Genomic DNA, 12,633 nt, shown 5'->3' with positions numbered 1-12,633 from the left:
CAATGTTATCTGGTGTTACTGCTTCCAGATTGGTTTTTAAACCGCTGTTTCAACCAAACACTGGTTAGTAATGGATTTTTTTTTTAAACTGTGCTTTCTGCCAGGACTGTTTTTTCTCAGAAAACTTAGATTTCTGGCATCATCTGTTTCCTTAAAACAAGTCTTGGATTCTCTTTGGATTGCTATTACTACAGTAAACTGGATGTATTTTTGTTAATGCAGTGACCTAAGTTTTATGAAAAATTCTGCATATTGAGGAATAATTGTTCTTCTTTGAACATTAAAATATTCAAGTCTTCCAGTAGCTGAAAATCAATAAAAATTTAACACACACCTTGGAGAAATGAGGGGAAAAGGAACTCAGAAATTTATAGGTAGGAGGGGTAAGTGGGTCCCACAGGCTCTGGCTCAGCAGAGCATGTGTTGCTGGGTGACCTGATTGTCTGTGAGCCTTTGAACTTGTGTGGCCTCACTTCTGGGCGCAGAATGATTTTGTGTGGGAGCTGTGACTGAATTTGTGAAACTGTAGAGGACATGGAGTTGTTCCAAGTAACACTGTGGCAATTCAGTTGCAGAATGAAGGGAAGTCTGCCTCGGAGGTGATGGACGGAGAGGATATTGAAGAGGAGGAAGAGCTGGGTCTTGAGAAGACTGATCAGCCAGGTAAGGAAGCTGAGTGAGTCAGACCTGGGTGGCAATGATCTCATTGGTGTTTAAGATCTCTTGAAAAGGCCAGTCCTAACAGCACAGGGATGGTCTAAGACACCAGTCCCAGAGATGCCAGGGGGACTCCCTTCTTGAACAGAGAATCGGTCAAAATGATTTGAGAGTGAAATGCAGGCTGCGTGCTTTCATTTTACAAGTGGATTTTTAAAGACGAAAAGCAAATTTCATGTTGATATAGGCAGTTTATTTATAGACAAATGAATCTATTGAAGCCAAGTGCCTTGGGTTTTGGCTGGGAAAGGTTATTTTGGCACTTGTGTTTTGTTCATTTAGTATAGCGATTCTGCTACTCAAGTTCTTTTTTCCCTTGTGTTTCGTTTTTTTCTCCTCCCACAATGTTCAGGAAAGCTGAATGGTGTTGACTTGCTCCAGAAAGTCAAGGGGGAGGCAAAGGATTGTTTAGAGACTGCACAAAGCATGATCTCCGCAGAATCTGAGGCACAAGATGAGTCAGAGTTGAAAGCCAGTGAAGTGTTCATGAATGGAAGTGACTTGAAAAGTGATGAAGGGTCTCTATCTGTTACTGAACTGAAGGATTCCAGGTGAGTCTACTGTGCTGTGGGAGCACTTAGGTCTCACGCAAGAAAGCTCTTGTCTATGTTTAAATTAAATGCAGTACTGTCTGCAGAACATTGCTGGCTTTGTGGTGTCTGTGCCTTTCTCCAGCCATGTGGTGTGTGCTGTCAGCTCACAGCCTCACACAGAGCAGTTAGCTCAGGATAATTGTTTGTTTAGATGGCACCATGTTAACAGTGCTGCCTTTGCTGAGAAGTGAGACACACAGCCAGCAACATGGCAGTGTTGATTATAAAAACTGACATTGGCTTGAAACCTTTTCCATTCAAATGCCTTGCAGTTCTTCTCATTAACAAAACATTAAATAAGAGGGAGGAGAATAACACTGGAAAGGAAAAATAACCTGCAGAAAGCTCTAGAATGCTTTCAGTTGTGCTGAAACACCAGAGGCAATGCAGAAGCCTCCCTTAGTGAGGAATTTGGGAGTTCTACTATTCCAATTTTTTTTTTTTTAATGGAAAGCATTTTCATCTACTACTGGAAATTTGTCCTCTGATGCTTGTTGCATTTGCTCATCTAAATGCTAATGATTTAGAAATGACATTGTGAACACTTTTTTAAAGTGATGATAAATTAATGTCATTCCTCAAGTGATGGAATATAAAGACATTTCCATGATTGTCCTAAGAATTAATGAAAATTGATCTGTAATTTGGGTTTAGCTTTTGAATCTCTTGTAAATATTGCAAGTCTTCTGAGACTTAGTTTTGTGTTCAAAAAGTCTTAGCTGAAGGAAAAAAAAAAAAAGAAAAAATGCACCCTACAAAAATCAAGAGTTTAAACTTTCAGATCAAGGCTTTAAACCTGTTATTTTCTAATAATCAAATTTCTAGAGCCAGAAACCTCACCCGAGAGCTGTTAGTATAGTAAAAAGTGGGTATGTATTGCTGAGTTGTTCTTTCCCCATGGGCTCTTGGAGGGAGATCCTGTGTGGCAGCTGGAGCTTATCTGGGAATATTCAGTGCTTTTCAGAGCATGCAGACTGTTAATTTTTTGTCCTGGAGTCAGTGTAAAAGTTATACATGTGGAAACTGCAATACAAGTACCTATTCTCTTTTTTTTGTAGCCATCCTGCAAAAGAAATGGTTATCCATGACTCGGGGAAGCTGGGTGTTCATGAAGCTGATCATACAATTGGACTTATTCAGAATCTTAATGGAAAATCTGGTTCATGGACTTTGGAGGAGTTCATTGACGTTGGAGTACATTCCAAGTCAACCAAATTGAGCTCAGACAGCATCTCTGCTGGTAACTGTAATCAAACCTTGAATGATGCTGCTACAATACTTTCTAGTCCCAAATTGGCTTATGAGGAAGATGGTGCAGTGAATTCATTGACCAAACCTATAGGTGCTTCATCAGGTAATCCAAGCTGACTTCCCTGTCTGTCTCTTCCCCTGGCTAGGGAATCCACTTCCTTGCATTTTGCTCTCCTTGCCTTAACTACAGCTTCTTATTTTCAAGGCACTTTTTCCAATGTGTAGACTGGAGGGAAGGTTCTTCCTTTAGTGCTTTTAACTTGAATTCTGTCAAAAGGAGTCACCCACCAACTGATGCCTTTTCAGGGTCTTGCTAAGGCCCAACATTAAGGCTCTTCCAAAGACACAGCTGAGCCTTTTGTGAAGTTCCAAACAGCATTGAAGCTCATACATTATAGTTTAAGGTTTTTTTAAGATATGTTAAATGGCACATGTTACTTTTGAAGGTATAAAATGGTTTAAAAGGTGTCTGATGTAACTACACACCAGACCTTTCCACTCCGAGGCATGTTCTGGTTTTGATGCTGACCTGTGTGGTCTTACAAGGTCTCTTCAGACCTTTAGCAGTGTATTAGCTGTCTTCTCTACTTACTGTAGAACAGTTTTGCACTACACTGAGGCAAGTAACACCAACCTGAAATTCCACAGATGGTTGTGTTACATTTTGGGAGGAGTAATATAGCTGTACACACACAAAATATTCTGAATTTTCTGAAAGAGTCAGGGATGCATCTCATGCCACATGTACTTGAGAAGCCAAGCCCTGATGCAGTACAGTGCATAGTGTGTCAGAGAAGCTTCAGGAAGCCAGTTTATGTAAGACTGGACTTCTCTGGTGTTGGAGCCAAACCCCAAAGGGCCATTTTCACAGGAGATCTCTTTTCCATGGGATGAATGACTGTGTGATTGGTTGAAGTGAATGCCAGGGGATAAACAAGCCTTGCTATCCACATTTCCTTCCAGTGATGTGTAGCACTTTCCTTGATTAAAGTGTAGCACTTTTCTAGACTGAACTGTTTCCCAAGTCTCCTCTGTCACTCTGCGTCTTGTGAATTTTAGTTCCATGGGCACACCCTGATGGATGCTTCCCTTGAAGCCACAACAGACTGGGCCATGGGAATAGACAAATTTATTGTGGTTCTGCTGGTCACTTTCCATTGTGATCAGACTCATTAACTTTTTAGTGAAGGAAGTGTGGCCTTTTAATTTTGAACTTGAAAATTTTTAGACAATAATACAGTTTAAGAATTCTGTATGTAACTTTGAAAACTAGTATTTCTGTAAAAAGAAAGAAAACCTACTGTGCTGATTTTGTACTGTAAGTGACCAAGTGGTTCTGTGCTCACTCCTGGATGTAGACTGACAGTAATTATAGATGCATGTGGCATACACACAGTTGTGATGGTTAAATGTTTTCTTTTCTTTGCTCTTTGGACAGAACTGTGAACACTAGAGACCTGGAAGTAATCTGATTGCACTTCAGTAATCCAGTGTTTTCTCAAGTACCGAAGGCCTTGTTTTGAAAAGCTGCTTGTTTACCTTTATCCATCTTCAAGTTTGCAAAAAACACCAGGGGAGGGGATGACAAACTTCTAATTTGCACCTTGAAACATTTCAGGGAAACTGTTGTGCTAATGTTCTTTTTTCGTTCGTTTAGCTAATTGTTAGATAAGGTTTCCTAGTTCAAATATTCCTTGTTTCCCCTTTACAGACTTTACAGTAACCTGATTGAGTCTTTTTTTTTTAAATTTTATTTTCATATCAGTATCATATAGAACATGCCACTGGAGGCTCCCCACTAAGCTGCAGACATTGCATATTTCTAAAATGATCTTGATGAAATAAAAGACTCACTCAGTGTATGTTAAAGCTGAACTCCCTTTCTAATGTCTATAAAAATGTTATTGCTTGTTGGTTCATGTGCTATTTAAAAACGCAAAATTGAATATCTTCAATTTTGAATAAAGAAGAATAATTCCTTTTTATCTAATATGAAAATATTGGCAGTTTCAAAATGCAAGTGTTGTACCATCACTAATAGGTTTCAATCTATTGGCAAACATCAAAACATTTTTCAGCATGTGCTCTAATATATTACAAAAATGTTGAGTCCCTAGATTTGTCTGTTGGTGCAGTTTAAGGTGTCAGGCTTTTAAAAAATGTTTTCCTTTTGAACTACTTATTTATCTACATTTATGGAAGTATTATTTTATTGTGTACATAACAGTATTAGACCATTGAAGTCATGTTTTGTTCATATTAATTATTCTAAGTGTTCCAGTTCCAGCTCTATAACAGTGGCTGCAAGCTGCATATATATTTCCCTTCCCCTAAAGCCTGCATTAAATAATCTATTTAACCTGAACTTGCCTGCTTTTTTCAGCATGAAGAGATTAACGAAGCATCTTCTGAAAATTGCTACTAAAAGTAATAATGCAGCCTTGTTCTGATGTCTCCTGTAACAGATAGACTGGGCAGGTGATTACTTTAAAGAGTAGCTGTCTCAAAACCTGCTGCAACCCATTGGCTGATCCCTCAATTCCAGTGATGCATCCAAGCAGCAGCTGTGTTTGCAGTGGGTTTGCTGGAACTACACCTGTTCTTTTCTCGACACCTCAGTTGCAGGAGGAGCCCTCAGCCTTCTCCCTCTTGCTGTTCAGAAATACTGTAGAACTGTTGTAGACTTTAGAGCAGTGCCTTAGGTAAAAGGAAAACTGTATTTTTGTATGATAGCTGTTTGTTCTGGCAGAGACAATCATTCTAACAAAGATGCCGATATTTTTTCTGTGCTGAGATTTGTTGGATGGTCTGATCCAGCCCTGTGTAAATACGTGCACACAGTTAAATAAACTTTGCAGTTGAACAATGCTTTATTTCTGTAATGTTAAATGTGACTTTACTAGGCCCCTCCACCTCTTGCAATGCTGACCTGACTCGGGATGCACTAACTGCTCCAGCTGCAAATTCCCAAACTAGCAGCCTGTGGCAGTTGCATCTGTGTGATTGAGAGGGGGACTTGCACTAACACCTTCAGCTCTTGCTGTGTTTGTCCCTGCTGATGGCATGTTCTGAACTGAGGAATTCTTTAACATGCTTTTCCCTGCCAGCCTTTGCCTTTCCCCTGCAGCAGCAGCATCATCTCTGTGTGGTGAGGATGAGTCCAGCAGTGGAGCAGTGACTAGCAAGATGCTGCCATTTCATTTTCTTGCAAGAGTTTGTTTATCAGTAGTTGAAAGGGAGTGGTTGGAGCAGATCCAGTTGATAAAGTATTTCACTATTGTGGGGAAAAAAAATCTCCTTAAACCAGCATTCAGGTTGCTGAAGCATGGTAGATCAGTGCTCTCATAGACATATGCTCTCCAAAGGGTTTTTTTCACACAGGCTGTTTCTGGCAGATGGTCCAGTGTCAGTTATATATTAAAAATTTTAATTAGTTTATGGAAATTGTTGCTTTAGTCCTCAGATATTTAAGGGTGCAGTGACAGCACAGCTGACTCTTACTTTGCCAGCATCAGTGTAGTAGACTTGGTAGCAGTAGCTGAGCCGTAAGACTCGTCAATCATGTATGATGGCAAAATGAAAAAAAAACCAAATATTTCCAGACTATAGATTCCAAGCAGGCACTAGTCTCACTTTTATTCAGTCACTAAACATACACTGACATGACAGGAGAGCTAGCCTTGTCTGTGCTATTTTTGAGGCACTTGTAAATGCATGTGCATGTTGTAGGTGAAAGATTTACTACTTGTTAATGGATTAATAATTGTACATAGCCTTGTTTAAACAATGATATAAAAAAAGCTGATGAGGAAAACTTGCAGGCAAACTATGCGGAAATCAAGACTAAAACAAGTTTATGGAAACTTAACTAAGCTAAATGTCACTGCCAAAACATTGTTATCTAAGATGAAGCCATTCCGTACATGTGCTGCAATGTGGTGTTGTAGAGTAAGCTAAGGTATTTATTACTTATTACTTATTTATTACTTATTACTTATTAATGGTGTGGTGTTTGTTGTGTATCTGTACTTGTAGAAGCATAATAATGGATCCCTCTGATCCCAGGTGCAATCTTTGCATCTCTGTCTCGGAGGTGCATGCCTTGTCAAACTCACTTCAATTAAGTGCCAAGCTTAATCATATACCAGATAAGTTTAAAACTAGATTTGTTTTAGTTCAAGCCACACACAGATGATGCAGTGTGTGGATCTCTAAATCTAACAGTATTTCAAGCCTTTATAGTAGGAGTTACTTGGAAACAAGGTTAGATTTTTGCAAGGCTACATGCTTTTGTAATGCAGGAGCTTCAAAGTCAAACCCAGTATATTGAGGCTAATTTAGTTCTTACACTAAAATGGAAAAAGTTAAAATTCTCAACATGCAAAAACCTGCTCTTTTACCAGGACTGTTTGGGAAAGCAGGACTTTAAAATCCATCTTACATCTGCTCATTTACAGTCGTTTGGGACACTCAGCACAATAAATTTTTCCATTATGGCAAACAAAGCGCTTGTTGGCCAGACCACGGGCACACTTTGTGCATTTGAAGCAGTAATCGTGCCAGGATTCATCTTCGTAGTTAACCACACTGGTTCCTCTTCCAAATCCTGCTAGGAGAGAACACAATTATAGGACGGCGATAGTAGCTTTGCCTTGGCTGGGTTATCCCACCAAACAGCACAGCCTGTTCCTGCTGCCCCAGTGCTTCCGTAGGCTTGCAGGCCACAGAGGGCACCTGAAACACCAACATGGCAACTGAGGCATGGTTTTGTTGCATCTTCTGATGTCTCTTGAAGGAGAAACAAGCATAAGGCTTGCATGGCTTGTCTCTGCAATTTTTCCTTTGGCTCCCTTCTCCAGCCAGCAGTCAAGGAGAGATGTGGAGCAAGGACAAGTTGGGCTAAACATTTCTGGGCTCAGATCCCTGCTCTAAAATGCAGGATGGAATGTGAGCCTTATGGGACTGGCAGGACATTGCCCACATTTCAAGGCTCAGCTCTGTAATCCAGCAAGTTTTAAGTGTAAAATACATCAGAAGGGGTACAAATGTCCCTTTGGAACAATAAAACACCACTCATTTTAGACTTACGGGTCCCAAACTAAGATAGGGGTGGGAACAGTTCTGGTTGGGGGAGTTTTGAAGGAGGTAAATTTGAGACATGCAGAGGCTGAAGAGCTCAGTTACTAGCTCAGCCTTCATCCAGCACAAGCACATGGCTCAGAGTCAGATCACATGTAAAATGCTGGGATTGGGGTTGGGTTACCAAACCTCCTTCTGATGTTACCCGTCCCTGGGCGCTCCCTATCTTTGGGGTATCACTGTCCTGACCTTCAGCACCCACTGCCCTCAAGCTGCATTTAACCCAACATACCTGTAATAGGATTCTTGCATCCAGCACACTTCTTGGCAACACACTCCTTGTAGCATTCAACGCAGTAAAACTGATCCTCCACAGCTGTGAAGCGCTTCCCACCCAGTTGCTTCTTGCAGTTGGAGCAAATGAAGCACTCGGAATGCCAAGGCTGTTCCTGGTAAGTAAGGCCTCCAGAAGTGATGGGCTGGGAGAGAAGGAGCAGAGGTGTGGTTTAGAATCAGCAGGGGAGAAGTGACACAAGCATGGGGTGTACGGTTGGAAAGCTTTGTCATGGAGAGGATCTTTCCAAGGTTTGCATCAAAATTTAACTGCACAGTGCACTTGAGTCCCTCTAACCTGAAATCCCACACACCTGGCACTTTCATAATGCTTTCTTTTAGCTGCAGTAACTGAAACTCCACACTAACCAGTTGCAGAAGTGGTAAAACAGCTGCTGTTTCACTTCTTGAATATTCAGTACCACTACAGAGCTTAAACTATCCCCAAGACAATTGCAAGACTGGTATCACTTGGTTTCTGCAGTGATGCCGTCAGCTAACCCAACCACCCCTGCCCAGATCCGGTAATGCAGAGGAACCATTGGCTCTCCCATTATTCCACCTGCTGCTGCCACCAGTATCTCAGGAGAACATCAGCATTGTTATGGCTTCAGCACGGTCTGCCTGCTGGTTCACCCTCCCAGCCCCCAGAAGGCACAGAGGGCTGGTTCTGGCAGCTGCCTCTGCAGAGGGGAAGGACTTACGTTCTTGCACTTAGCACAGGTCTTGGCAAACTTGTGCTCATGGCAGGAGACACAGTAGAATTCATCACCCTTGGGGAAGAAGCTCCCAGATCCAATCACTTGCTTGCACTGGCTGCAGGTGAAGCAGTCCTTGTGCCAGACCATCTTCTTGTACTCAACATTTTGGTCTCCTACAACAGATAAAAATAACTTGTCCTGTGAGATATCAGGCCTGAATGTAACCTCTGTGGGCAAGACCTGTCCATACCTATGCCCCAGAATGTAGGCAAGGGATGAGCTGGTAATTTCTGTATCTGATTTTAGCCAGGGCCTGCTAGATTTTCTTAAAATAGTTACCAGATCAGCTGCCTGAGCCTTTTAGGACCTTGATTTACCAAGCAAGGCTTTTGGTAGAAATGGCTTACAACTAACATAAGGGTTGATTAGCCAAATGAGGGTTAACTGCGAAGCAGCCTTTCAACATTTGAATAAAATGGACAGGTGAGAGCAACAGTCAAAATTTACTCTTCTGAACCACCCTGGTTATGCCCTCAGACCCCTCATTGGCATAGTACCTGCAATAATGGGCTTGAAGCAGCCCTTACACCTGGGTGCATCCTCAGCAGCGGTGCAGTTGCTGCACCAAACCTTGTTGTTCTCCCGCAGCATGAAGGGCTCGTTGACCAGGGACGTGTAGCACTTGAAGCAGCGGAAGCAGTTGTCGTGCCAGTAGCGGTTCTTGAAATGCAGCTCCTGGAATGAACAGTAAGGGAGAGGGAGGGAGTGAGAAGCTCTTCTCTCCCCCTGAGCAGCCCTAAAGCCAAGCTCCTGTCTCACCATCCTGGGCAGTCAGGGATGGATTTGTTGTTTCTAAGTTTGTCTGATTGAGTGGGTAGGGCTACAGCTCCTCTTCAAGCACTTTGAGGGAAGGACATTTACCAAATTCACTGACACAATCACGTTAACTTTGGACATTCAGGAGGGCAGAAGATGCTTCAAAACAACACCCTGGGTATTTGAAGTTCTGCAAGTGTGAGCTTCTCGGGTTCTTACATTCGCTCTTGTTCAGGTGTATGTTATTATTGCTGTAAGCATTTATCTGGCCCTGAAGGCCTATGCTAATGACTTCAGTAATACCATATTTCTATACATAAGCAACAAGCCAATTTCCATTTTTCACGGAGATCAAAACAGTTTCAACGACCAGGCTTGCAGATATTTGCAGGTCCTGCAGTTTGTGTTTCTTCATGTCCTGCCTGGTGTTACAGTGTCTGAACATCAGAGATACTATTATAAATTAACATAAAGGGGGGAAAAAAACCCAAACAGTAGAACCATCTTGCCGTCCAACTGCTAGATAGATAGATAGATAGATAGATAGATCTCTTGATTTCTTTCATGAAGATAGAAATCTGACAAAAGCTGACAAACTGAAAAAAATCAGGCCTCAGTGCTTTGCCCAGCAGGTGAATTTTACAGGCCCTATGCAGGCCAGCTCCCTGCAGTTCTCTCTCCAGGGCAGTTCAGCATTTGCAGCAGTTCATGTGGCTGCATTTAGGCCCTGAAAGGAGATCCTGTGCCAAAGCAGCTCACCATGAGCATCCCCGTGCACACCCCAGCACTGCTCTTTGCCCGACAAGAACACAGCTGGCAGCCAGAGGACCCCCAAAGAACTGCTCTAGCTCAGAGCCAGAGAGAACAGCAGGGTCATCAGCATCTGCCTCTCCTCGTCACACACTGGGGTGCTCAGCACTGACCTTGGAGTCAGCCCCGATGGGTTTCTTGCACTCGGTGCAGGTGTTGGCGCAGAACTTCTCAAAGCACTTGACGCAGCAGTGCCGCCCCTCCTTCTGCACGTACTTCTTGCCCTGCAGAGGATCGCGACAGTAGTGGCAGTCGAAGCGCTCTGACATCGTGCCCACGGTGTAGCTTCCAGGCCCTGCAAGAGCACAATGGCTGAGGAGGCAGCACTGAAGCCCTGAGAGCTGCTCCAGCTTCTTGGGGCTGTGCAGATCACTAGGAGGAGCATGGCTCAGGAATGAGTGGTGGTGGTGTTACCACATTCCTTGAGGGCTTCTTGATAGAGAAAGCAGCTCCAATCGAGGAGGTCAGAGTCTCAAACCAGACTTTTCCCCATGTCCTTGATAAGTGGGAGGGTGCTGGGCTGGTTTATGTGCTGTGCATCAAGCAAGGGTAATGACACCTAATCACTCCCAGGGAGTCCCTTAGTTCATTACCACTGGCCTCAGTGAGGTCCTGGCTGAGGCACTGCAGAAATTACCAGCAAACATGAGCAGAGTGGAATTGTTTCCATGTTTCCACCCTGAACCCGCAGCCAGCTGCAGCCCTCCAAGGCCTTTTGTGCTGGATAGTTGCGCAGCTTCCAGCTGTCCCTTTTCACCAGGCTTTCACATATAAAATCATAAGGAAAAAAAAATCAGCCTCCATGGAGAGATAATTTTCAGTTCACACCATCAAGGCTCTGCCAAGGTCTGATGTTCCACCATGGCCAGGGAGCTGTCAGTGGGTGTGGGGAATCTTGACTGAAGAATTTTATACTTTGGCTCATAGTTTCTCCCCAGACACCCATCCCTTCCTGCACTCCCAATCTCCTGCTAATGACTCCCTCCATCCCACACACCCTTCCTCAGCAAAGGCCACCAACACTCTTGCAAGGGGGCTACAAGGACTCCATCAGGATTCAGAGAATCCTGGACTGGTTTGGGTTTGAAGGAATCTTAGAGATCATCTTGTTCCAAACTGCCTGCTATGGACAGGGGTGCCAGCCACTACATCAGGTTGCTTAAAGCCGCATCCAACCTGGCCTGGAGCAGTTCTAGGGAGGGAACATGAGTTACAGAAGCCCATGGAGTCCATAGAGGCAGCTCCATCCCTGCCTCTGTCCCTCATGCCCCCAGAACCCCAGCATTGCAGAGCCCATTTCCCAGGGACACAGCCTTGAACTTTCTGCATCATCACCATCCAGATGGGAAACGTGGCTGTGGTCTGGCAACAGGGACTGCCAAGAGGAAATGTCCTCTCTTCCTGACAGAGCAGCAGCATCAGCACAGAGCAAGGAAGGGTGAGGACAGTCAGACATACAAATTGCTGCTGTCTCATCCTGGACCACTCCATCCAGCCCTGGGGGCTACCTTGAAGCCTGCTCCTCACAGAGCTCAGTGGTTCAACAGTGCTTATTCCACCCATGCATCTCCAAGCCCAGCACAATGTGTTTTTATGGACCAAACCAGAAGGGGTTTTGGGGTGCAGAGAGGGTGTGTCACTCCTGGCTGTGCCCTCACAACAAAGCAGGGTCAGTGGGACACAGCTGGGCTTACCCTTGGCTGCAGGATGCTCTTGGTCTGCCCTGTTATAGCCTAAGAGCCTGTTCACAGGTTTGTCTGGACACTTGCCCACCCCAGTAATTGCAGAGGTACCATCAGCTACAGGGCCCAACATCACCAGACCACTGCTGAACACCAGGAACAGCCCAACACTGCTGGGTACAAAGTCTGAGGAGCCTGTTTGTGAACACTTTGCCATCATAGCAGAGCATCTGCCTCATCTGGGCCCAGGAACAGTGGGACTCACATTGTTACCTTGCAAGTTTTAAAATCCGAAAGTCCTCACACTGTCTCTTTGTCACCCTCTCAGCAACACAGGGCCAGAACAAGTTGAAGGATTTCTATTTGGAAAGCAGAACAGAGAGCCCTAAAGAAAGGTATGGCATAGGGAGGCTGCAGCAGAGGTGGAGGCTCTGTTTGCACCCTACTCCTTCCCCTAAAACTGAGAGAAGCAGGCTGAGCTGGTGGGAACTGTACTTTGTGGAGGGACCAAGGTCTGGAAATATTCCCTTGGCAAGGCCAGGGGATGCCATGTCCTGCTGACAACTACACCAAGGGCTTTTAGGTACCTGTTCAAGCAAATGAAAGAGATAAACAGCTGGGAAACATGGAAATTATGTGAGCCACCACCAG

The 12,633-nt window shown here is 43.9% G+C and overlaps 2 protein-coding genes across 17 annotated transcripts in view; one reads left to right on the top strand and one right to left on the bottom strand.

The window, feature by feature from the left end:
- Positions 1 to 5,429, top strand: part of MAP7D3 (MAP7 domain containing 3) — a 43,700-nt gene extending 38,271 nt beyond the window's left edge. For 12 of the 13 annotated variants that reach the window (XM_066182102.1, XM_066182099.1, XM_066182100.1 and 9 more), the window contains 3 exons: positions 570 to 663; positions 1,070 to 1,268; positions 2,369 to 5,429. In XM_066182102.1, the coding sequence (XP_066038199.1) occupies positions 570 to 663; positions 1,070 to 1,268; positions 2,369 to 2,678 (603 nt within the window). In that variant the 3' untranslated portion in view covers positions 2,679 to 5,429. The remainder of the gene's footprint in view (positions 1 to 569; positions 664 to 1,069; positions 1,269 to 2,368) is intronic. The other variant, XM_066182097.1, reaches the window with a different exon arrangement.
- A 742-nt stretch (positions 5,430 to 6,171) lies between these two features.
- The window catches only part of FHL1 (four and a half LIM domains 1), a 29,412-nt gene continuing 22,950 nt past the window's right edge, over positions 6,172 to 12,633 (bottom strand). For 3 of the 4 annotated variants that reach the window (XM_066182113.1, XM_066182110.1, XM_066182112.1), the window contains 5 exons: positions 10,414 to 10,595; positions 9,232 to 9,409; positions 8,678 to 8,847; positions 7,933 to 8,119; positions 6,172 to 7,170 (listed from right to left, as the gene is read on the bottom strand). In XM_066182113.1, the coding sequence (XP_066038210.1) occupies positions 7,013 to 7,170; positions 7,933 to 8,119; positions 8,678 to 8,847; positions 9,232 to 9,409; positions 10,414 to 10,569 (849 nt within the window). In that variant the 5' untranslated portion in view covers positions 10,570 to 10,595 and the 3' untranslated portion in view covers positions 6,172 to 7,012. Of the gene's footprint in view, positions 7,171 to 7,932; positions 8,120 to 8,677; positions 8,848 to 9,231; positions 9,410 to 10,413; positions 10,596 to 12,633 lie in introns of those variants that run through there. The other variant, XM_066182111.1, reaches the window with a different exon arrangement.

The sequence above is a fragment of the Chamaea fasciata genome, unplaced genomic scaffold (genome assembly GCF_029207755.1).
Source record: "Chamaea fasciata isolate MVZ Bird 193981 ecotype frontalis unplaced genomic scaffold, bChaFas1.0.hap1 SCAF_4, whole genome shotgun sequence".
NCBI classification, from domain to species: Eukaryota; Metazoa; Chordata; class Aves; order Passeriformes; family Sylviidae; genus Chamaea; species Chamaea fasciata.
This window is presented reverse-complemented; position numbering and strand designations above follow the sequence as displayed.